The sequence below is a fragment of the Aphelocoma coerulescens genome, chromosome 10, assembly GCF_041296385.1.
Source record: "Aphelocoma coerulescens isolate FSJ_1873_10779 chromosome 10, UR_Acoe_1.0, whole genome shotgun sequence".
Lineage (NCBI taxonomy): Eukaryota > Metazoa > Chordata > Aves > Passeriformes > Corvidae > Aphelocoma > Aphelocoma coerulescens.
This window is the reverse complement of record NC_091024.1, coordinates 17,157,320-17,180,332: the sequence shown is the minus strand read 5'-3', so window position 1 is coordinate 17,180,332 and position 23,013 is coordinate 17,157,320. Positions and strand designations below refer to the sequence as shown.

General features: G+C 41.1%; 1 protein-coding gene across 4 annotated transcripts in view; it reads right to left on the bottom strand.

Moving 5' to 3' along the window:
* USP3 (ubiquitin specific peptidase 3) overlaps window positions 1-12,909 on the bottom strand; it is a 42,121-nt gene extending 29,212 nt beyond the window's left edge. The window contains exon 1 of one of the 4 annotated variants that reach the window (XM_069026146.1): window positions 10,615-12,909. In XM_069026146.1, the coding sequence (XP_068882247.1) occupies window positions 10,615-10,705 (91 nt within the window). In that variant the 5' untranslated portion in view covers window positions 10,706-12,909. Of the gene's footprint in view, window positions 1-8,825; window positions 8,896-9,941; window positions 10,085-10,151; window positions 10,488-10,614 lie in introns of those variants that run through there. The other 3 variants (XM_069026148.1, XM_069026149.1, XM_069026147.1) reach the window with 3 other exon arrangements.
* Window positions 12,910-23,013: the final 10,104 nt, after the last annotated feature.

Here is a 23,013-nt window from a genome sequence, read left to right as displayed (position 1 = left end):
TTCTGCTGTGACACATCAGGCCTAAGGAATCAGACTGAAAGCTACCTTTTCCAAAAATCTAGAAGTAAAGGTGAGAGAAATTTGCAAGCAAAAATCCTGGTGAGAATACAAAATTCTGCACAAGTATTTAATCGAATTTATACAAACCCCTGTAGTAACAGCATTTCAAATGCAAAGATTTTCAGTCACAGAATCCATAGCATTTCTCAGAAAGCCCATTTCCATTTTAGAGATGAGAACAAGAGATTGAATAATTTACCAAAAGAATTTTAAGTTTATCAGCATAGATCAGAACAGAGCCTACTAGCCCATACACCTAAGTCCTTTAAATCATTTTAACTGCAGCCAAGGGTAAGATATCCCCAAACCCATCACTCTACACAAAACTTGTAAGGTGATTCGCCAAAACAGCTCAAAATTAAACACATAAAACTTCCCATATGCAATATACAATAGGTACCAGGTGTCTAAGAATCATCCATAAAAGCTGGCATTCTAAGTAGGGAATTATTCAAGTTATTAACCTATGAGAAACATCAAGGGGACAAAGATGTTGGATGTGGTCCCTTCTCTGGGCTTACATGCTAGAGATGCAAAAAGGTTCTGCCCACTGCTGGAATTTACAGCTCTGGAACTCCCTCTGGATGCAGGCACAAGTCTCTTCATAGACTGAATAAATCAGCGGAGGAGTTTTCTCCACAAAATCCCCATGCATTCAAGATGTGAACATCTCAAGTTTAATGCAAGTATCTCCTACCCTTGAAAGGCCTTCTTTACAGACAACTCCTAAATGCTGAGGGAAGACTGACAATTCCTTCCCATGAGTAAGTACTTCTTCAAGGGAAGAGTGAGACAAAGCAAGAGAGAGAGTGAACATTTCACCCAGCCTAGCAGTTACAGCTTTCACCTAGGCTGCAGGCTCCATAGCAAGGAATATCCATGCACTCTACATTCAAAATCCACCACATGAAACACTCAGTTGTTAAAATTAAGACTGGAACCAAGCATTTTCCACCAAGATGAACTGACCAAATCACAACATTAGAGAGCCATGTGCACTCTTTCCTTCTGGCCCAGAAACTCAGTTATAAACCAGCACATACAATAAACATAATTTCAAGGCAAAAATTACAAGTCTTCCTCATCACAGAACATCAGTCAAGATTGCAGGGCATGTGGATATGTGCAGAATCAAGACACTCTGGCATTGAAAAAAACACTTTATTGCCAGAAACAAAGCCCCAAGGCACATCAGTATTTTTACCAGCAGCATGTAAAAATCCCTAACAGGCAATGTAAGTTACTTAGCACTAAGTACACATACACCAACACAACTAATCAGGTTCCCAGCTTCTGACATTCATTTGTGTATTTAAAAAGGCAGTTCCTTCAAGTGAACACACAAGCTTTATTATTATCTGACCCTACTGTATGTTTACATTCAGGAGGAATCAAAAGTACTGAAAAGACAGGGCGGGCCTTAACATACCCAGAAGTGCAGAAAGAATGCTACCACTATCTTATGATCTAGGAATAGGTTCTTAGAACATAAAGACAGAGTTAAATGTGTATGATTGTTGACTGGGGCTTTTTTTGTTTGGGTGTGGAATGTTTAAAGTGTATATGCATTTGGGAAAAGCAACTGCCCCACATTTTAAGAAGGCCAGTCAATTCTAGGTGAGTAACTAATGAAAGTCAGGTGACTGAAAAAATAAGTAAATGTTACAAGAGTATTTTTTTAACCTCTGAGCAGACGAAAGCCCCATTCTAAACAAAGAATGCAGGAAAAAGGAACATTACAGGCTTTGAAAACTAGAGATGTTCTACAGTTATAAGGCAGCTAGTTTTACTGTCTAGGTTTTAAAAACTACTCCCATTTGTTTCCAAACCTTATTTCACAAAGTTTTTCTTTCTATCCTTCCCTCAGCCCCATTAAAAGATGTTCATAAGTGCACTGAATTTGTTCTAAACTCTTAATCATTACAAAAAAATATTCTATTTAACAATACTTTACGTAAGTTTCATGTGTTAGACATCTTTACTGCATATTTTAGAAAAACAGCATTCTAGTCAAAATGAAACCAGACAGAAGGGGATAAGGTTTGCAATTATACTACTTAAAATGATTTGTTTTAAAATGAGCTAACACACACATAACTAATGGAAAAGTTAATAAAAGATGAAATTTCCATTACATTTATATCAAAGCAAGAGAATTCACAAGGAAGCAAGTCTCCTGGTAAGCATTACTAAACATACAAAAATGTTAAACCCTTCTTTCCCAATGAAGAAAAGTCTCAACAGTATCAGGTCTTATCCTGACTCAAATCACATTCAAATAAGACTCCAAAGAACATTCAAAGAAAGAAACAAACAACCCTCACTTACAGGTATGGAAAAAACCCCAAGTTATTTCCTCTGTCTTTATCTTTCAGCCAAAATCAGAAGATTGAGTTTCTAGTGAGAAGACAAGTCATTTAGTGATAGTTTGTGAACTACTATTTGTGCTCGTGCATACCTGTACATGTAGTTTCCTCCTCCTTGTGCCAAATAAAAGCATTGCTCAGTCTCACAGAGAAAATTTCACAGATGGTTACAGTGAACCATTCCCATTTACAGTGGAAAACCACAGACAGTTTAGATATACTGAACAACAATTGAGTGAGAATATAAAACACGGGTAGGTGAACAACTTTTCACAGAATAAGGTCACTGAAGTGCCCAACACATTCTTAACGCTGAAGAATATCAGAGAACAACGTGACCAGCTTCATCCTCATGGACTTCCCCTCCCTACACTCGACCACAGTGGCTTCAGTTCGGCGTTCGGATTATGCAATCAGAATTCCACCCTGAGAAACGGGGAATGTTACAAAAATGCAGGCGTTTTTATTTGCCTGTATTCTTAGTGCAGTGATGGAAAAGCAGACAGGGAGGTCAGGAAAACTTCTTCTAACCAGTGTAAACAGCTCCCCAGGAAGTAGCTGAACAAACTGGGGGGAGAAGGTGCCAAACCAAAGTCAGGTCACTCCCAGCAGCAATCCAGAGACACCCCGAGCTCGATGCCCTGCTGCTCTGGGTAAGGGAGGGAGAGACAGAAAGAATCAGCACTGCCAGTCACACAGACATTCAGCTCCCACGCTACACTACTGCGATTTCTTCTGACAATTTAATCTTTCTACATGTCCAGTCAAACTTTAGGACAACGTAGATGTGTCAGCAGTTGATCTTCCTGCATATACCAGAAAAAGCACATCCTACCTGAAAGCAAAGTGAAAAGTATGCATTATTATTAAAAATAAAAAAAAAAAAAAAAGGAGAAAGTAAAGCATTAGAGGCAGTCTGATCTTAATGAACAAGCACAGCCAAAAGCATTTTTTTAAAAATTACTGCCTCTATTTCTCCTTTACACTCTAAAAAGATTTTTTAGTTGTTTGGCTACTTTGATAACTCATTAGCATACAAATTTAAATACATATCTTTTAAAATTGAGTATTTTAGCCTTCACAGAAAGACAGCTATTGTTCCTCAGTGTACCAGTAGCATCCACAAAAATAAAAAAAAAAAGTTAGTCAATCTTTGTTAGAACAAGACACATAAATGCTCATTTTCAGACAGCAGCCAGAAAAAACACAGAAAAGCCAACAGTGTAATGTCGTTTTGACAAGTTAGCAAACAAGAGCAGGTCAAAATATTCAAGCTGGGAATAGGAGGGAAAAGAGGGGAAAGACAGAAAGAAGTCTTCTTGCTTTCTTTATATAATCTAGTGAATAATCTGTTTGTTTGCAGTTGCCACTGTTACATTCCTACTTCCCCAATATCAGCAAAAGACACATTAAACCATCCCTGTGACCACAAAAAAAAATAAAAGAGAAAGAAATGCTTGGTGGATGAAAACATTACCAAATCAAAACATGAACTGAAGGGTAAAACCCCAAAAAATGTAAAAGGATCAAGGCTGTTCTGAGAAAATGCACTTATTTTGACACAGACAAGCAGATGCTCATATTCCCACCTACCAAGTACCTCAAAAAATCAGTATTTCCCTGTTAGATATTGATAGGGACCTTCAACGCCCATCCCCAAATCCAAGAGTAATACCTTGCTTTACAGGCAAAAAGCTGTCTGCTTGCATTACTGGGGGCAGGCCAACTTCCAGAACCACCACCTTGTTCTGCCAGGCTGCCTGGGGGTATTGGGATTAGATTCACATGGGTAATTAAATCTTCCACAGAAATCTCAAACTAGGTTTACAAGATCCAAAATTATGCAAGGTATTCCAAAGGGGATAACACCAGAGGATTGCTTTGACACACCAGATAAGACTGCTAAATGGCAAGTGTAGTCATCATGTCAAGTACCATTTAACACATCCTCTTATAATCAAGGAAAAGAATTTTTAAGGACAAAATCTTACACTACTCCCATAACAAGGGCACCATAAAGCAATTCCAATTCACTCTACAATAAAATGTTTCCTCCAACAATACTGGACTATAAATCAGAACAGCCTTAACTAGTTTTCAGATCCAAATTTTTTATTAAATTGCACTTTCTACCCTTCATGGAATATTTTAATTAGTGGCCTTTAATCACTTTTTACCTAGGTAAGGAATGTTTGATAAAACAGAAAGCAAAGTAAGAGCGGGTTACTAAATGAAGTGAGTGGTTCTGATCAAATGAGAAATAGCTCAAAGCTTAATTTCATTCCAGACACTGGGTCTGAAACTTTGACTCTGTCAACCTCAGACACACACGACAAAAAAAATAATTAACAAGTCTAAGTATGTCAGCCTTAACACCCTGACACGGTAAGACAAACAAAGCATAATGCACTGATACTGTTTAACACCTGCATACCCCGAAGAGTTGGGAAAGGCAGGTGAAAATCATCCTGCTTATATTGAAACCAGCTGTAATGAGATTTGCCCTAATCTGTGGTAAATCAAGAGTCTGCCATGCACACGAGTGTCTCATCCTGCCTCCACAACGCCTCAGACTATACTGTCTCCTTACCTGCTACACTTCAAAGAGTCATTTCAAAACACTAGACACTTTAGAACAGTCAGTAGTAAAATTTGTCCTTCAAAGTTTATCTTCAAAATCATCATGAAGATTAGATCTAGTTTCTCAAAGGCAACATATTAAATGTCTACTTCTTTCCTCTGAAGCATCTCTTCCCCCAGCTAATGTTCAAATTTTGTGATGGATTAAGGTTTTGTTCAGTAGAGTATAAACAAAATACTGAAAAGAAAATTTAGAAAATATTAATCACCACCAATTTAAGTTTACTTGTAAAAGATACTAAGTATCTGAAAACAAAGACTCGCCTTTTTTTTAAATTAAAAGGAAATTTACATCTAACTTATGAGACCAAAATTAAGACTTTTATCCTATCTCAATAAATGTGCATCTTCTAACTAGTTCCAAAGCACTGTACTCTATCTCACAGGCCAAGATAACTGCTGACCCATGGTCAGCTCACACATCAGTAACCAATTCAAACGGAAAAAAAAAAAACAAACCCACACCAAAACAATTTTAAGGAAAACAAGACTGTGTCTAAAAAAAACCAAATCTAACAAGCTAACTTAAAACAACAGCCAGGGAATGAATTTAAGGAGATACAACAACCTATAAAGAGTTACTAACAAGCATTCCTGCATAGCAGTGACCCAGAGAAATAAAAAGGTGAAAGACTACCCAACTCTGGAATTAAAGTGACTGAATAAAAAGGGCTAATTTTTAAAATATATATACTTATTTTGTCCTTTAAATTTCAGAATAAATCTGGCAATTTCCAGGCCAATTTAATTTTCCAGATATAAGGTGACAAATAATCCTCACACACACAATACAGACCACTAGGTTCACACACTGTCCATGATCTTACCCTGAGTTTACATGCAGAGAACTGAAGTTTTCTTAGAAATAAGGTCCCTACCTACCCCCTCTCCAGTTTCAGCAAGTTTTCCCTCCTCCTATATCACAGTAATCACAAAAAGACAGAAGAAATCAGGACCTCTAGTAATAAAACTAGAAAAGCAGACAGAGACACACATACTTATGGAAATGAAGCAACACTAAGAAGCAGCTGGGATGAAAAGGAAAGCCAAGAGGGTTAAAGTCTGTACCTGCACTTTTACACTGTACTTGTGTTTGCACTGACTGCAACAGTCCAAAGCCAAAAATCACAGCGTGGCAGAACGGCATTACCTACCCCAGTGAAAGCAGAACAGTGTGACTAATTTAACTGAGAAAACAAAACCTGATGGGGGGCAGGCAGGGAAGCAGCTAACAAAAAAAACCCATCACAAGCAGCCTGACCCAGTGCAGTCATGTTCTTGAAAGGTCTACTCAGCCTAAAACATTTGGTCTCAAATCTAAATAAGCATTCAGGGATATGTGGGGTTATTCTGAACAAACTGAATTTACCAAATGTTTTAGTAACTTTAACACACATAAAAAAAGTCATTAACTCAACATGTGGATTTCCACCATAATCACTGTTCACTAGGCCTCAAACAGCTTCCAGTGCTGGCTCTCCTGTCTTTCATATTCGCAGTGTCATTTCTAAATCCCACAACATATGTTTCTGACCACTGGTGCAATTACAACTCTTATACAACAGAAATCAGAATGCAAAAAGCCAGGCACATATATTCAGCTTTTGCAGGAAATACCAGGCTACGGCCAGAACTGCTCTCCAATACCTAACAAAATCATGCTTTTTAACGGGGAAAAAAGAAGTATTCAACTGACAGTGATCTGAAAAGTAAGTTTTAAGCATCCTTCACAAATGCAATTCCCCTTTTAAAAAAAACAAAAAATCACAGAATCTCTATCTCAGCAGACAAAATCCTATCACTCTGCAGTTATTCTTCTAAAGACAGGACATCAAATTCTATACTGAACAACCAATGAGCCCAGTGAGAACAACTAATGAATCCTCAACCACACAGAAAAAAAAATTGGAAAACCTCTCCAGACTTCCACAGGTGTGCTTAGAAGATTGCAATCTCACTTAGGTGAGGCAGGGCTCCCTGTGGTTTGATGAGTCTATGAAAAGTTGTTGAGAAATTCCACATCTGAGCTCTTCCAGAGTACTTTTCATAATTACATAATTTGCACAACAGTGCTGAAGGTGTGGCACATCATACAAATTCAACAGCTTCAGTCTGTGACACAGTCCTGCCAATGCCTCCAGCTACTCTGCTTCCAACTTCAGCAGAAGCTTCAGAAATTAAAGTGCATGGAAAGACTGCACTCCTGTTGGAATTAGCAGATATCTGCACACATCATTTCACATGACAGCACTGATTAAAAGCCATTTTCAGTTTCTATACCATTTCTACTTTACATATATTTCTCCTCCTAAATGCCCCATTACAACAACGAACTCCCTATAGATTTGCAAAAAAATCATTCTGTGCTCTATTTCGATAATCTTGAAGCTCCTCAAAGCAAATACATGCTTGCTTTCTGCACTGCTGATTGTACAGAGCAGGCCTAACTGGTTAAATACTCAGGGGAAAGCACACCATTTTCTAAATGGGGGGCCTTAAACTCTCTGACCTCCAAACTACTCAACAGTAATGTAACATAAGATCTAGAGACACTGAAAAATGAATATACAGCATTACTTTTTACCTGAAAGCAAAACCACTCATATTTGGATCACACCCTTGTTGTCAATGCTTCCCCTCAGTGCTTTATTAAGAATCTTCCCTCATCACAAGACCTCCAAAACAACTCTGGCAGGAAGTTTTCAAGGGAAACTTGCAACATTTGGGCCAAAGGAGCAGCTCAGGCTGATGCACATGCTCCTCTAACCAACTCGTACCTTCAGTAAACCTGGCTTCCAAACACCAGCACCAAATGCAACACTCCTCCATTACACAATGACACAATATTCAAGATAATTAACAATGCTCAAAAGTGCCTCCATATTACCTTGTGAAGTTATTGTTGCAACCAAGAGTTTTTTCGGACAGACAAGGAAAAGGTACTTAACTCAGCATGGCAACCGCAGCCCCACAAATCTCTAGAACACCAGATAATGATAAAAATAGCCACTGGCAGTCTGAACTAAAACTCACTCTCCAACCTATTCTGCAACGTTTTGCTATCACTGGCACATCAGGTGGCTGCCAGAAAGTTTCCTGGATTACTATCTTTTTCTGGAAAGGTCAGCAGCAACTAGGAACAGGACGGACAAGTTCTGAGTTAGTTTAAGACAATGTACTTGATGAGAGATGCCCTGTAATTACAGAATGCAGAAAACCGCCTTCCAAATATTTTTCTACAACTGGGACACCACCACCAACAGACCAAACTAAAACCATACAACCTTAGAAAACAGCATCAAAATTAATAGGAAATGCATTAAATTTTAAAAAGGTATTAATTTACATGCAGTATTTTCTGTTTAATTTTATATTACAAAGTTAAATCAAACCCAGCAAATAAGACATAGTATTTACTGTGACTTGACATAAACCTCATATTATCTATCTTTAAAAAACCTGACGTTACTAAAGTGAGTGCAAACAAAAAGATGACAGTACTCTACATACTGTTACAGAGTTAATGTAACAATAATCACGTTATTACCAGCTGGAAGTGAGAACTGAGGCACTACAGCTTTACCATACTAGTAGAAATGCAACATTAATTAAAAAAAACCCCACAATTTCATTTGCTTTAAATTAACAAAAGCCTGCTGTTTGTTCACTGGACTGTTTTAAATTCAATCTACCGAGTTTTCTTCTCTAGCCACTTGTTAAGATTTCAACAGTTATCTATGCGAGTACTGTGTGACTTACCTTTATTTTCTTGAAAAGCATTACAAACAAAAAACTCCCCTAGATATGGTGCCATCATTATTCAGTGCCCGAAGAGCCCTTACACCTTCCTCCTGCCTCAGTGCTGTAAAATAAATCAGGTGATTGCCCAGCAACTGGCTCTCCCTGTAAGTGCTGGTTTGGGAGAAACTCCTCTGAACAAAAAAGAAAAACTTGTTCTAACTGCTGAACTTCTTTGTTGAGAAGCAGAATGCATAACATGGTAGCTGTAAACTGGCTATTATTTTAAGCTAGGAAGTTATATTAATACCTCAGCATGTATTTTTAGTTTTGGTACTTTTATCTTTTTTAAGTTCTCTGAAGATTGGTTCTCTACTGCCATATGCTTCTTGACAACTTTGCTTACCCTTGATATTCTGAAGATAACAGATGGACTTTCAAAGTTAAGCTCCTTGTCAATGATTTTTTTTTTTTTTTTTGTAAAAAACCATTAGGGACAACAATTTTTCCTGTACTTCTCCTTTTCTCCTTATCATTTCCCTGCATGACTCCACTGTAAAGTGTACACCCTCTAAATCAAAAGCATTACAGACAAAAATAACTGGTTTTGCCAAAGGAAGCAGCAATGCTACCACACCTTGGCTCCCGGAAACTGCAAACAGGGAAGAAGTTAAGTAAGCAGCAGCCTTCCCACACGAAGGCACTGACACTGCGAGACAAAGGACAACCATCTTCCCTTTAAAAAAAAAAGGAACACCTTAAAATACATCTAGCCCTTCAGTGCTCCCCGGTCGGTCATTCCCAAAGGAGGCTTCTTCTCCAGTGCCCACCGGCACAAGTCCCGCTGCTCCTCTAAGCGGGGCCTACTTCCCACTCTAAATCGATGTGGTTGTGTCTGCTTTCGCACGGGGCACAACTAAACACAACTACAGCAAACAAACAACGACAGCAAACATCGGGGGTTATCTGTGCAGAAAGCTAAATTTGTAACACCTGGCGCACGGCACGTTTAAAGGGAAAGCCCCTGAACAAACAAGATCATGCGAGAGGTACAGTAATGACGACAGGATATTTGCATTATTAAATCAAAGAGCAAAGTACTAAAAAAAGACGACCTCTACAATCCTACCGACTCACAGGTAGGTGAGCGTGACTCCCAAACCCCCACAGACCACCTTCACTGAGATTCTCCTTGGCTTGAACGGGGGTCCCAAGCGACGCGTTCCGCCGCAACAGTCTTATTAAAACTACACTCTCCAAAGTCCTTCCAAAAACGTATATTTAAAAAAAAAAAAAACAACAAACAAAAGGAAAGTCATCTCAGACAGATTTAAAGAGCACACTGACCCTGCAGCTGCCAGCGGCTCCTCTCCCCTCAGCCACAGTCCCGGGGCAGAGCCGAGCACGTAGCTCCTCCGGCAGACAAAAGGAGCACGGAGCGCGGCCCCGCAGAGCTCCGCGGCGGCGGGGCGGGGGGCGCCGGCCCCGCCGGGACAAAGTCCGCTGCCTGCCCCGGGCCGGACAGCTCTGCCCTGGGAGCCCGGCGCAGGGCCGAGGGTGGGAGGGCAGCCCCCACTCCTGCCTCAACACGCGGCTCCCCCGCGGGGACAGCGGCGGCTGGAAGGCGCAGCCCCGCTCAGAGGGTCCCGCGGGGCGGCCCCGGCGGGTGGGGACCGGGGCAGCCGCCCTCCCGCGCGCCGCCGGGCCCTCCCCCGCCCACGGGGCGCCCTCCCGCCGTCGGGCAGAGAGGACAAAGGAACGGCCGGGCTATCGCGGGCCAGGAGGGCCGCGCAGCGCAGGCCGCACTCACCGCTGCAGCACCAGGAGGAGGGCGAGCCCTGTGGGAACTTGGCCGAGTCGGGCGCGATGCAGACGCTGGAGCCGAGGTGCGGGCACTCCATGGCGGGCGCGGCGGAGCGGGGCGGGCGGGCGGCTCCTCGCGGCGCTACAGCGGCGGCGCCCCGCGCACAACAGCCATCTTAAGGCCGGCCTCCCGCTCCGCTCCGCGTGAGGCCGGGCCGGGCTTTGCGGGCAGCCGCCCTCCCTCCCTCCCGTCCGCGTCGCTCCCCACCCGCCGGGCTTTGCGGACAACTGCTCGTCCCAGGGGCCAGTGGCCCGGCTGGCCTGCAGAGAGGCGAGCTCCGGAGTTCATGGAGTGGCTTGGGTTGGAAGGACCTAGAAGATCATCCGCTTCCAACGCCTGCTATAGGCAGGAACACCGTCCACTAGACCAGGTTGCTCCAGGCCCCATCCAACCTGGCCTTGAACACTTCCAGGGATGGGGTATCCACAGCTTCTCTGGGCAACCTGTGCCAGTGCTTCACCACCCTCACAGTAAAGAATATCCTAATAGCTAATCTAAACCTGCTCTCTTTCAATCTGAACCCGTCCCGCCTTGTCCTCCATCACTTCATACTCTGCCATATAGTCGTGCCCCATCTTTCCTATAAGTTCACCTCAGGTACTGAAAGGCCACAATTAGGTCACCCTGAAGCTTGTCATTTCCAGGCTGAACAATGCCAATTCTCTCAGCCTTTCCTCATAGCAGAGCTGCTCCACCCATCTGATCAACTTGGTGGCCTCCTCTGGACTCACACCAGCAGCTCCACATCCTTCCTGTCTTGGGCCCCAGGGCTGGGGCAGCTCTGCAGGTGCGGTGGAATCCCCCCTCTCCTGCTGCCCACGGGAATCTGGATGCAGCCCAGGACACGTTTGGCTTTCTGGGCTGCATGCAGTGATTGCCAGCTCATGTCTAGCCTGTCATCCAATGTTCTGTTCTGTAAGGTGCACGGTCTGAGGTATGTGCCAGATATTTTTTTAAAGAGTTACCTGGCCTCAAATTTAGCTTGTTACTGAATTTCCTACTCTATGGCTGTAACCTTTAAGTGGTAATAAAAGTACAGATGTTGTGTTACAGCTTTACCAGACAATGCAAAATAACAGTTTTATAACTCAGCAATTTGCAAAACCAAAATGTTGTTCCTTTTCAAATAGAGCAAATAAAGTCCACCAGCATAAAAGTGGGGATTTTTTTAGTCTAAGGCTGGGACAACTCCTGAATATTATTAGGAGTTTTAGACCTTTTCTCTTACATTAACTAATGTGAGAAACACAATTTTGCCACTGGTTTTGCCTGTTGTGTGACCTTTGAGTAGACACGGAAAGCATCTCTCTCAATGTATTTTATGTGGCACTGCACTATTTCATGGAAGAATATTTTAGAAACTGACAGTGCTGTATGGATTTTCAGATGAGATATTTTAAATATTCATATCAAAGATGTCTTGGTGGTCACTAATCTCCTTGGCAGAATGCCATTCTTTACCCTTTGTTCTTTTTCACCCTGTTTACACAAGGGGGAAAAAATCAGAGCATGAAAGATCCAATTCTTCACAGCATCAGAAACTACTTTGACTACACTCCATGGAATTAGTTTGCATTTCTAACTGTGTAGCTACAAGCAGCATTAGGTCATAGATACCAAACTGTGAATTAAATGGCTGCAAATGTTACCTTGACACAAAACCATAGATCTTCCTCACATAACCCTCATCCTTCAAGCTTGTCATATTTGATCTATTCAGTAAGTAACATTCCCAACATATATTTTACAGGTTGTACAGAAACCATATATTTATGTAATTTTCTAACAAGCATTGTACAAATAGAGAAAAAATTAACTGGGAAAATAATATTTAAATTTGTTTCATACAACATACAAACCTTGATACACATCTAGGAATTACTTGTACTAATTTAAGGAGCTTTTAAAAAGGTGGTCATGTTAGCATGCTTTACATTAGCCAAAGGATCCTTTTTTTTACTCTACACCCTCTGCCACAATGTATAATGAAGACAATACATTAAATTAAAGCAGCAGTTTGACTGCAGTTGCTGTCTTTTCTCACCAATGCATACATTTAATCCTCGTGTTGTGTCCTGCCCATCCTTACACACATACAATGAGTAAGAAACCTCAATTAGATCTGCTTTTCTCATTTTCCCCTTGTACCAGCGTTACTTGGCCTTCTCCAAGCAGTATAAACCAGAGTTTTACCGAAACAGCCAGTTCTTACCTGTGTGGATTATGTTAGTGGTATATTTAGTCTTTCAGAAGTAAGGAAACAATATATTAACAAGATTAAATATGGTAAAATAAACATGGTTATATGTTTTTGGTTGTCTACTTTCACTTTAGCACTGTTATTACTGACTTTACGCCTTGTTTCTTTGCAAGATAATAATGGAGTTTTCTCACTTTTTTCATTTGTGGGTTGACAGCCATTCATTGACTCTTTGAACAGTGTAATTCTGTGCAAAAATGTGCTCATTTCTTTGTTTTAGTTGTCATGCCCACAGCAAATGTGGTAGCCTTTAAATTTTTTTATCTCTAGCTGCCAAGATAAATACTTAAGTAAGGATTATTTTATCTGTTAGGGAGTCAGGATGCATAGCAGTTATCACATATGTGAGGATGCATAAGGACCAGTATAAGCATGTTTGTAATACAGCCTCTTGGCCTACTGAAAAATAATTGATCACTAATGCAACTCCCAGCACTCAGATCTCAAAAGCTTTGCTCACAACAAGGGTAGTTTTAAGTGGCTTGCAGTGAGGTGTACATGTTGAATGCAGAGGAAAACTGGAGTAGAAGCTCTGGGTATAATTTTCCTTTTTGGTTTGCTTTTTGAGTAAGATTTCTTCAGTAGAAATCACTTGATTTGGAACCAGAGTCTCACCTCTTGGTCCCATCCTTCCTCAGACCAGAGGAATTTAGATGATAGCTAATATAAATCCTACAGGCACATGCTCATAATGGGTGCAATCAGTGCAGAACAGGAGCTTGTGATTTAGCGCTGTGTATTAGAAATTTCTATTTAATATAGCACATCATCATCTCTACTACAACAGAGATATTTCACATCGAATCCCCTTCTGGGATATCTATATAGTCATCCATCTATGCTATAGGTTCCACCTGAGAGCATGTGAGCTTAGAATTTGGTCCTGAATTGGTATCTTGCATATATATTAAGAATTTACAGTGGGAGTGGGGAAGTTTGCCTGGAGAGTTCTTTTGTTCTGCTGTATTCCTCAGAAATAAAATTGGTGGTGTTAAATATTTGAAAACATTGAAAACATTGCTTGCCATGAGTATGTATTATGATATAGTCTAATGATACTGTAGCAGCAATTTTCCTTGTGATGATGGCTTCCTTCAAAATCACCAGATGAACATCACTCAGTGGATCAAGTGAAGCAGACTGTTGCCTTAGCTGACTTCCACATTTGCTGTAGAAATTGGAGAGCATGGAATGAAAAAGGGATGATGCTGTAGAAGTGGAATGAATGCTGACCTGAAAAACTATAATTCAGTCTTTGCCAGATGATTCTTGCATGTCACCTCGCAAATTATTTCAACCAATTTCTTTATAAAGTAGACCTGTTTGCTTGTTTGAAGACTAATGTCCTTCTCAGCTACAGCTGTGAAAAGAGGCCAGCTCTGTTCAGGGCACACACATTGGACTTTTCCTATCTCTATGGATACACATCCATCCTCCACTTCTAGATTAAATACATAAAGATAGAAGTAATATCATCTCCCATGGCATGTTTCTTCTCATTCAGAATGAAGCGAGATTGGCACTCAGCTGAAATGAGTATTAGCAAGCCTTTTGCTCTGAGCACGGAGTTTAACCCCAAGTGGCAACTAAGGTCCACACAGCCTCTTGCAGTGAACACTCTGAACACACTACATGCCAATCCAGACCTAGTAACAACTTGATATAGTGGGCTTTCACCTCTAATTTCCCAAAGGAATGGCACTGAAACATTCAGGTATGATGGCAATAGTGATGGAGACCACAGAAGCCCACCACAAGGAAGTGAGTTCTTTACTTGGTGCAGATGCAACTCTGAGGCAGATGCTGGCAGGCAAAATATCAATAGAAAGCATCAGAATATAGGTAATTTCTAACACAAGGTCTCAGCTTAACAAAACCTCTACTGAGGGTTGGCCAAGCAGTTCTGTGAGTTCTATGCCATCTGCAGTGGACAGAAGCTTAGCTGCAGGCAGCTGTGTATGAAACTACACTAGAGCACATTAAATACCACAAGCACATTTCTGCTGGCACGTTGTCTCATTAACAAATCTATTTCCATTTCCTGTATAACACCTCTGAAAATAAAGCTCATGCACTTTTTCAGTGTTTGATCATAAGAACACAAGCACAGCCCTTTACAAGGTTCAAGATTTTCTCTAAAGAACAAGATCTCTAAGATGAAGGACAAAGAATTTTTAAAAGTAGGCAAATGCCCAGAGCAAGCATCCGTGACAGAATTTGGAGCATGGGATTAAAGCGTGTAAATGGGCAGGACTCCTTCCCAGCACGCCCAGGACACTGCCGAGCACACCCCTTAAGGGGGCGGTGTGACACAAGGCATGGAGCATAGGATCCGGGGGCCGAAGGACGAGTTCTGCACTCTTTCTGCTTACACCGGCACTGTAAGAAATTCCCGGGACATCTACTGCCATAGGAATTATGGCTCTCTCCAGTAATATGGAGGCGTCCCTCATTTCTTAATGAGTTGTTTCCTCTGGGAAATAAGGTTCACTTTGGCAATACAAATGGCATTGGGCTGATTCAGATTCCATCAGAAGAGAAGAATGTGTTTATTTTTTAAAGTATAATTCAAATATGTATCTGAGATCTGATTTCTTTAATTTCTAAGAGCCTATATTAATTTTACATAACTTTTCCAAAGATTCCAGAAGCTTTAATTCTGCCCCAGATTTCACCTGTTCTGCACTATCCCAGCTTGGATACAATGTAAGGGGATAAATAAAGGTGAATGTGAGTAATCTCTGTGATGGTTTTTTTTGAACAAACCAGTGAAGATGAGACAAAAAAAATGGTACAAATAAACTGAATTGTTTTCATAAGGTGTTATTCATACAGACAAATAGTTATTTTTAATTCATGTTTTAAACAAATGCCTTAAAGTTCTCATATGTCTGACAGCTTTCAACACCAGCTTCATCAATTGTTTAGTGTCCTCCAGAGTCTGTTCAATAATGCAGGTGGATCAGGGTGACATCAAGCAGTATTAATTCATGTCACTGGCATTTAGCTTTTACTGTATTTGTTACGTAAACTTTATATTATATATTTCCAAATGCAGTCTTGAAAAGAATGATTCTGTACTTCTGCTTAAGCTGCTTTAAAGATCAGCAGACTTTATTTCATCCCATCAGAATAGAACATTTTAGAGCCTGGATAACTAATTTCTCTTCATCACAACTGAACAAGGCTTACTCACTAATTTTTTGGCAAATGAGGGAACTATAGGTATATTTAAAAAAAAAATAGGCAGCTCAGCTTACATACTGTATCAGAGCACAGAAAAGAACTTCTAAGCATCCTGTTGAAAGAAAAACCTAGTAGTACCTATTTGCCTGGAAAATATCATAGTTGGGACCAGCTTATCCATTTGATCAAGGAAGGGAAAACTGTTCAAAAGCACTTGAGTAACTCCAGAACCTAAAACTTACTAGTATTATTTCTTGTGTCACAAGGAGCAAACCCATAGCTGTTCCTAAGTTGCAAGTACTGCATGTTTAAATGACATTCAGATTTTCAATTTCACTGCTATGATTAGTTAACAAATCAACAGACAATAATCCAGACACAAAAAATGTAAGAAATATTACTCTGGTAATAATCCGTGAGGATTAGGAAGATAATGAAATGGTATAGAATTATACTATTTCAGATAAAACTTAGGAATCAGAATGCAGAATCTACTTGCTAGTGAAAAGAACGTGTAAGGAAACTATTGTAAAATAAGTATTTAAATTAAGTTCTATACTCCCATCTCAAAGACTTACAAATCGAAAGTTCCAAGATGAACTGGGTGATCTAAAATGAATTTTTTCACGTCTAACCTGTTATAATATCTAAATGTATATATTAATTATATCTGTAGAATATATTAGTTATATATGTAGAATATACAGTAAAAGTATCATATGTATCTGTGAACTGTAACTCTACACAAATGATACCACTTTTCCTGCTACATTAAACAAGATTGTTGATAGTCAAAACACTGTACAAGCTATTTCTGTTTCTTTGTTTGCTGTAAGCTACAAAGGCATCTCACCTGTCTCTCTGCTGCACGTGCTTGCTTCCAGTTTTGTACAAGGAATTTTGTACTGTACTGCGCACATATCTTGGTTCTACTTTATTGTCCACAAAGAACTGTGAATGCTAACACAAAAGGTGCCAGTGTCTCAGCATTTTGGTTCTGAAGTGTTTTGACTCCAAAGCAAAGTATCCCTGGAAAAACTTGCCATTATACACAAAGACAGTATATACACTTCCTTGATAATTAAGTTGAGCGATATTTGTGGTAGCAAAATGGCACATTTTATCCTGTTTGGAGGTCAGCTCATTACCAGGGAAGCAGGAGTTTTCTTTCCATGTCACTAGGATTACATTATTTGTTATTATGTTACTCTTCAGGCCTAGTAATTCACAATGTTGAGTAGCAATCTGAATTGTGAAATAGGTGACCATTGGTCCAGATTTTCTTTCCTCACTCCCTTCACTCAACATCTGTGAATTCAAGGACTGAACAAGGCCTTCTGAAATGTTTCTGGTCTAGCTGGAACTTGAAACTTGAGATGGCAAAATCTCAAGGGAGAGGAAGATGTTCAGCTTGTTCTGAAATAAGAAGCTGCCGGGAGGCCCTGTGAGCAGAACTAAATATTAGAAAGTCTTGCCAAGCTCCAAACACCCCCAAGTTACTGGGCTGCTGATCCGTCTGACCCCAAACTTTGCCATACCCATCCTACCATACCTCCCTCTTTGTGGCTGAACACACCCACAGCCAGAACCAGCCTGGCTGGCTGGGGCATTGGCACTTGTGCTGCCAGCAGGCTGCTGTTCCAGGCAGCTCTTTTGCCAATGCCCAGAGTCACCCCTAGCTGTTCCTACAGAGAGAACTGTCCATCACCTTGTCATGGGAAATGGAACAGATACTGTTGATGGTGCTGTACAAGCATTAGCAATATTAAATCACAAGGTATCTGCGTAAAAGGAACATAGGACTACCTGCAAACTTCTTCCTGCAGGGATGTGCACTGCATATCTTTTGTATCTGTTGTTGGCACATGCTACTTAAGAGTGTTTACAAATCATTCTGTTCTCAGAGAGACCTACAAACATTGTAGTTTGAGGTTATATTAACTCAGCTGACTACAAGCTGTATGGGGTTGTGAAGATGCATCACTAAGGGCTGAAAAGTGAAATTAAAGAATGCATCTGACTTGACGCCATCTGAACAGATTTGTGCAAATAATCTGGAAAAACTCATCATGCATTGCCTGTCAGTGAAGAAGTCATTCCCATTCACCTCTGTAGGCAAACAGTTGCAGCAGTTCTTGGTTCTGTAATAGGAGAGGCTATTCAGGAATGTTCTCAATCTACAGTACTGGGCTATGCAGGTCCCTTTGACCCTGTTTGCTATGATAATGTGGTTATCACTGTGTACGATATATCTATCAAATTGCAGCTCTGGACACAAGACTGCTGCAGCAAACAAGCTGGTGGGACAACTCCAACAGCTCCGTGTCCCAGGGCTGCCTGGAAAAGCCCCTTGTGGGGAGGTTTCAAACCAGCAGCTGCACCACTGGTGCACTGCCTTCCCAAAGGGAACACAGGCCAGCAGATGTGGACTCCCTGAATCCCTGAATGACAATTAATATTTTGAAAGATTTTTGGGGACATATTATTAAAATGTAATCAGAATACATTTAATTTAAAACTTTTTCATACCTTCATGCAAAAAACTGGCCCCCATTTCTCTCTCTCCCCACTCCTAACTCCCTGGCTTTTGCAGTCACTACTAAGGATTTACATTTCTGGAAAACTACAACACTGACTTCTTTCACATTGGCTTTTAAAGGTAACATATGACTGGCAAGGTGTTTGCCAGCCAGACAAACCAAGCAAGCTTTTTATGTCTCCAAAGATAATAAAATAGTGCTTGGAGCACAGCTTGCCTTGAGTTTTTGCATGAAGCTCCACAAAAGGAGATGGCTATTTTAATCATCCTGTAGTTTCTTAAGCATAGGTTCTCCTGTTGATTTAGAACAGGCTCAACCCAGAACACTAAGCCATAAATACATTTGGAGCTGAGACTGAAGCATAATTAATATTCATCTCTCTAGTTTTATTTTAAAGTATACCTTTAAGTCTCTTGATGTGTAGCAGAGTCAGTGAGTCACTCCAGACAATTTAAAGATATTTTGGAAAAAGCTGTAAAGTGAGTTTTGGGTTTGTATATCTTTCTTCCTTTTTTTTTTTTTTTTTTTCCCCCAGTCAAAAGCAGATGTGGCTTCATTATTTGGGGGTTTTTTGTAATAGAAAAACTAGAGTTGCATAGGAGTTAATGAGCACATAACATCCCTCAGTGACATAGACACTCCAAGAGAAATGGAAGGACTTCTGGTTGGACTCTAGCCAGCCATCCTGTGTTGATGAAGCTGGTGCAATAGTGACAAGGGGCCTCTGCATCCTGTGCAGCAGCAACTGCAGTGAACTTCAATGCTCAGAGCAAAGGGCAGAACTGGAAGGAGGAAACTGGCCATTTTTCTAAACTTCCCCAGTTCATATTGCCTTATGGGTCTGGCTGGCTGCAATGTGGAAAGTATGCAGCACCTAAAGATTTTTACAGAGGTATAGGGACAGAAATAAAGCAGAAGGATGTCATTCCCGGAGTCAGAAACAGATAGCCAGCATAGGGACTCCCAGCACTCTGCCCAGCTCACTCTCTTCTAGCCTGCCAGCTTAGAACCTAGACAAGGCCAGAACTGACAATGTAATGCCTCTGTCTTCTCTACAGCAAGGCTTTAGTCTGACTGCTCTCAGCTCCAGCCAACACCATGACTATGTGTGGTGCATGAAGCAGACAGCAGAGGCCAGCAACAAAAATGATCCTGTTATTCTGAGGAGTATTTCTGGCAGGATCCAGGGGTGCAAAGCAATGAGGAGAAAGCTGTGTTCCATCTTTAGCAGAATGCCTCACTTTGCTGTACTCTGTTTCGTGACTTGTTTGCTTGAGCCTTTTTTTAACCACACTTTTGGGCTTTTCAGTGTGTGCAGACAGGACAAATATAATGACTCACAAGCATATACCTATTATTTAGTTGTTATATAAAGCCCCCCTGAGCACACCATGAATTCACATTCTAGGTTTGCTGGAAACTTCTGCTGGAAATTTGTTCTGGGCTGTTGCCACCTTGCAAGGATCCTTTCTCATCCCCCCCACATAGGCAAATCCTCAGCTTGTTTTTAAATTACTACATAGAAGCCCTGTTAGTCACAGCAGTGACCATAAAAAACATGGTCACTTTTTTGCCTTTGAAATTCTTATTTCATGCAACTTTCCTAGGTAACCTTTCCTAATACAGGATACCATTTGTGCTTTTCATGTGGTGGCAGGGTCACCATCCTGGTAAGGTGACAAGGAAATTTGTTGGAGCCTATTTTAGACAACAGATCTTCTTGCACATCATTCATACAGTCATCACTATGAACAACACAGGCCACTCCCCTGAGCTGGCCCCAGGAACCCACTTACATCTGAGGTGACTCCTGCCCTCATCAACAGAATGAGCCCTGCCCTTGCAGAGCATGCAGCAATCATGCCCTACAGGCCAAATATCCACCTCATCCCTGTGACTGAGAACCTCTGTTAAGTCATATAATCTATTAGCACCAAAAAGCCTAATTACCTTTGTATATAATCAGTTTGTAATTCACTACATATATTCCCCACATGCAACTAAGTAGATACTTAACAGTTTTCTCAGAAACTGAATGCAGTGCCTTGAAATTAACTGGCAATATATTTGTACTTTGGATTCACCTGCATGCCAAGATTAGCAATATTTCTAACTGTAATATAGTCACAGACACTGTAAATACAGTATTCAGTCAGCAGACTCTTTTATGGGTGCTGCTTAACCTATTCTAAGCATCATAGTTTAGTCTACTGTTTAAACAAAAGTTGGGTTTTCCCAACAGCTGGGACCTGAAGTCAAGTTGCTTTACAGTCATGTTTTACTGTAATTGGTTAACTTCAGTCCAGAAATGCAAAAGAAATTAATCCTTCTGAAGACACATGGGAGTCCCCTGACTCCTGGTCGGCTTCTCTCATGGATGGAAGGGTGAAACTCCAACAGTCTATTTCCCTTTCACTTTCCCTAATACTCCTTAATCATTCTACCTCCTCCTTAAGCTCAACCACCAGGCAGAGGAGATCATTCACCTGTTCGCACCGCATGCAGGCATCTTTTGCAGCATGCCCTGGTACTACTGACAGGCTCAAACACTCCATACAGGAAGGGGTCTAGACAGATGTGGCCTTCTTGAGGGGTTCTTTTTGGGTTGGTACACTTTTACTAGCTATAGCTTTTGATCGTTTGGAGACCACTGCTGAAAAAACCCAAAACCAACCTACCAAACCAAGCCCACACAAAATAAAAAGCCCACTAGCAGGAGGATGACTGCAACCCTGCCTACTTGAACGGCCGCGCGAACTGCAGTACCACACCCCGACCCGCCGCGCTCCCTAGAGCCCTCTTTTAATCGCACTTGCGAGGGCCGGAAGGAAGCCCCGCCCTGCGCCTGAATGGCTGGCGAGAGAACCTTATTTTCTGTTTTATTACAGCTTCACCTTTGAAGCTAAACACACCAGGAAGAGGGAGTGAGTGTGGTCACTCAAGTGCTCACAGAATTGGCAAGTGAAAACTCCAAACATACTCTAATGAGAATGCCTCATCTTACCCGTTTGCCTTGAACTTGTCCTATACACTTTCCACTATCACATCAGTCTATGCATTACTACTGCCTTGGCAAAACACCATTAAAGTTAGGGGACAGCGCAAATTAAAGACTGATAAACCCACACTGCAGAATTTCAGCCTGACCTTTCACACTCGGGATGCAAATCTACTGCTTCTCATGAGCCCCCCTAGTCCATGAAAATGCTGCTCTGTCTCTGCCTTGGCCTGGTGCAGGAATGAAAACCAACTGCTAGCAACCTAAAATTTCTTAAATCCAGAATAAAATGCAGTCTCTATGATGTTTGTGCAGAACACAGGCAGGTAACTATGCCAGGGAGCTTCTTTTCTCTTTTTCTATGGCTTATATTTTGGAAGCAAAGAGCTTTCTATCCAGCCAGCCTTGACAGCACAAGCACTGCCTGGAATTCCTCTCATAGGTGTGAAGCCAAACTGGCTTTTGCTATTGCAGGAACTGGGGGAGAGGTGCAGATTGTGAAGATGCAAAAATGGACTGAGGGAGATTCTAAGAATCAGAGCATACTTCACCATGGTGAATGTTTCAAGAACACTATCAGAAAAGATGAAGAAAGAAGATAAGAAAACACAGTTTGGCAGATAGCTCAGTCCATACCCTCCTACACAACAGGGTTTTTTTGTAGAGGAGGTAATTTTCAGCTGTTGATACCAACCTTAGCAGCTTGTCAGACAGGCTGCCAGCTATGTGAAGGCTGATGACAAAACCACTTATTCTACAGAAACCTACAAAATGATGTTTCCAAATTTCCATCAGGTTAGGAAGGTCCTGCATGCAGCAACAACTGTGTGCTGATAGCCCATATGCTTAAAACACTCAGCATACCTTCTGTACAAATGTGGTAGACAGTGGCCCTCTCCTTTGGACAATGGCACTTGAAAAGTCATGTTAAAAACATTTTCTCTGTAGCTTACACCCTCTTCCTCTTGATTACATCTGTCTGAACCAAAACAAGCAGAATTACAATCTAGGTTTACCAAATGCTAAGAAGTATGAGAGGAAGTGTTCTCAACCACAGCTGCTTTCTAAAAGGCTACAGGACATTAATTAGTTGCTGCTGCTCCCTGCAGCCTCCCTCCACCTAGACTGGGAGGACTGGGCTATGGATGAACAGCAGCAATAGACCAGAATCCTGCTTTATAGCAGGGCCCTATCTGCGATCTAGGCAGAAGTGAGCCATGCTACAGTTAACTTTCCTTTCCCCTTATCAGCCTCATAAATGGTAGGAAAAATGAAGCAAGTCTAGTAACATTGAGCAATTAAACAGTAGTTGATAAATAAAGATGTTGAAAATAAAGTTTGACCAATCAATACTAATACAT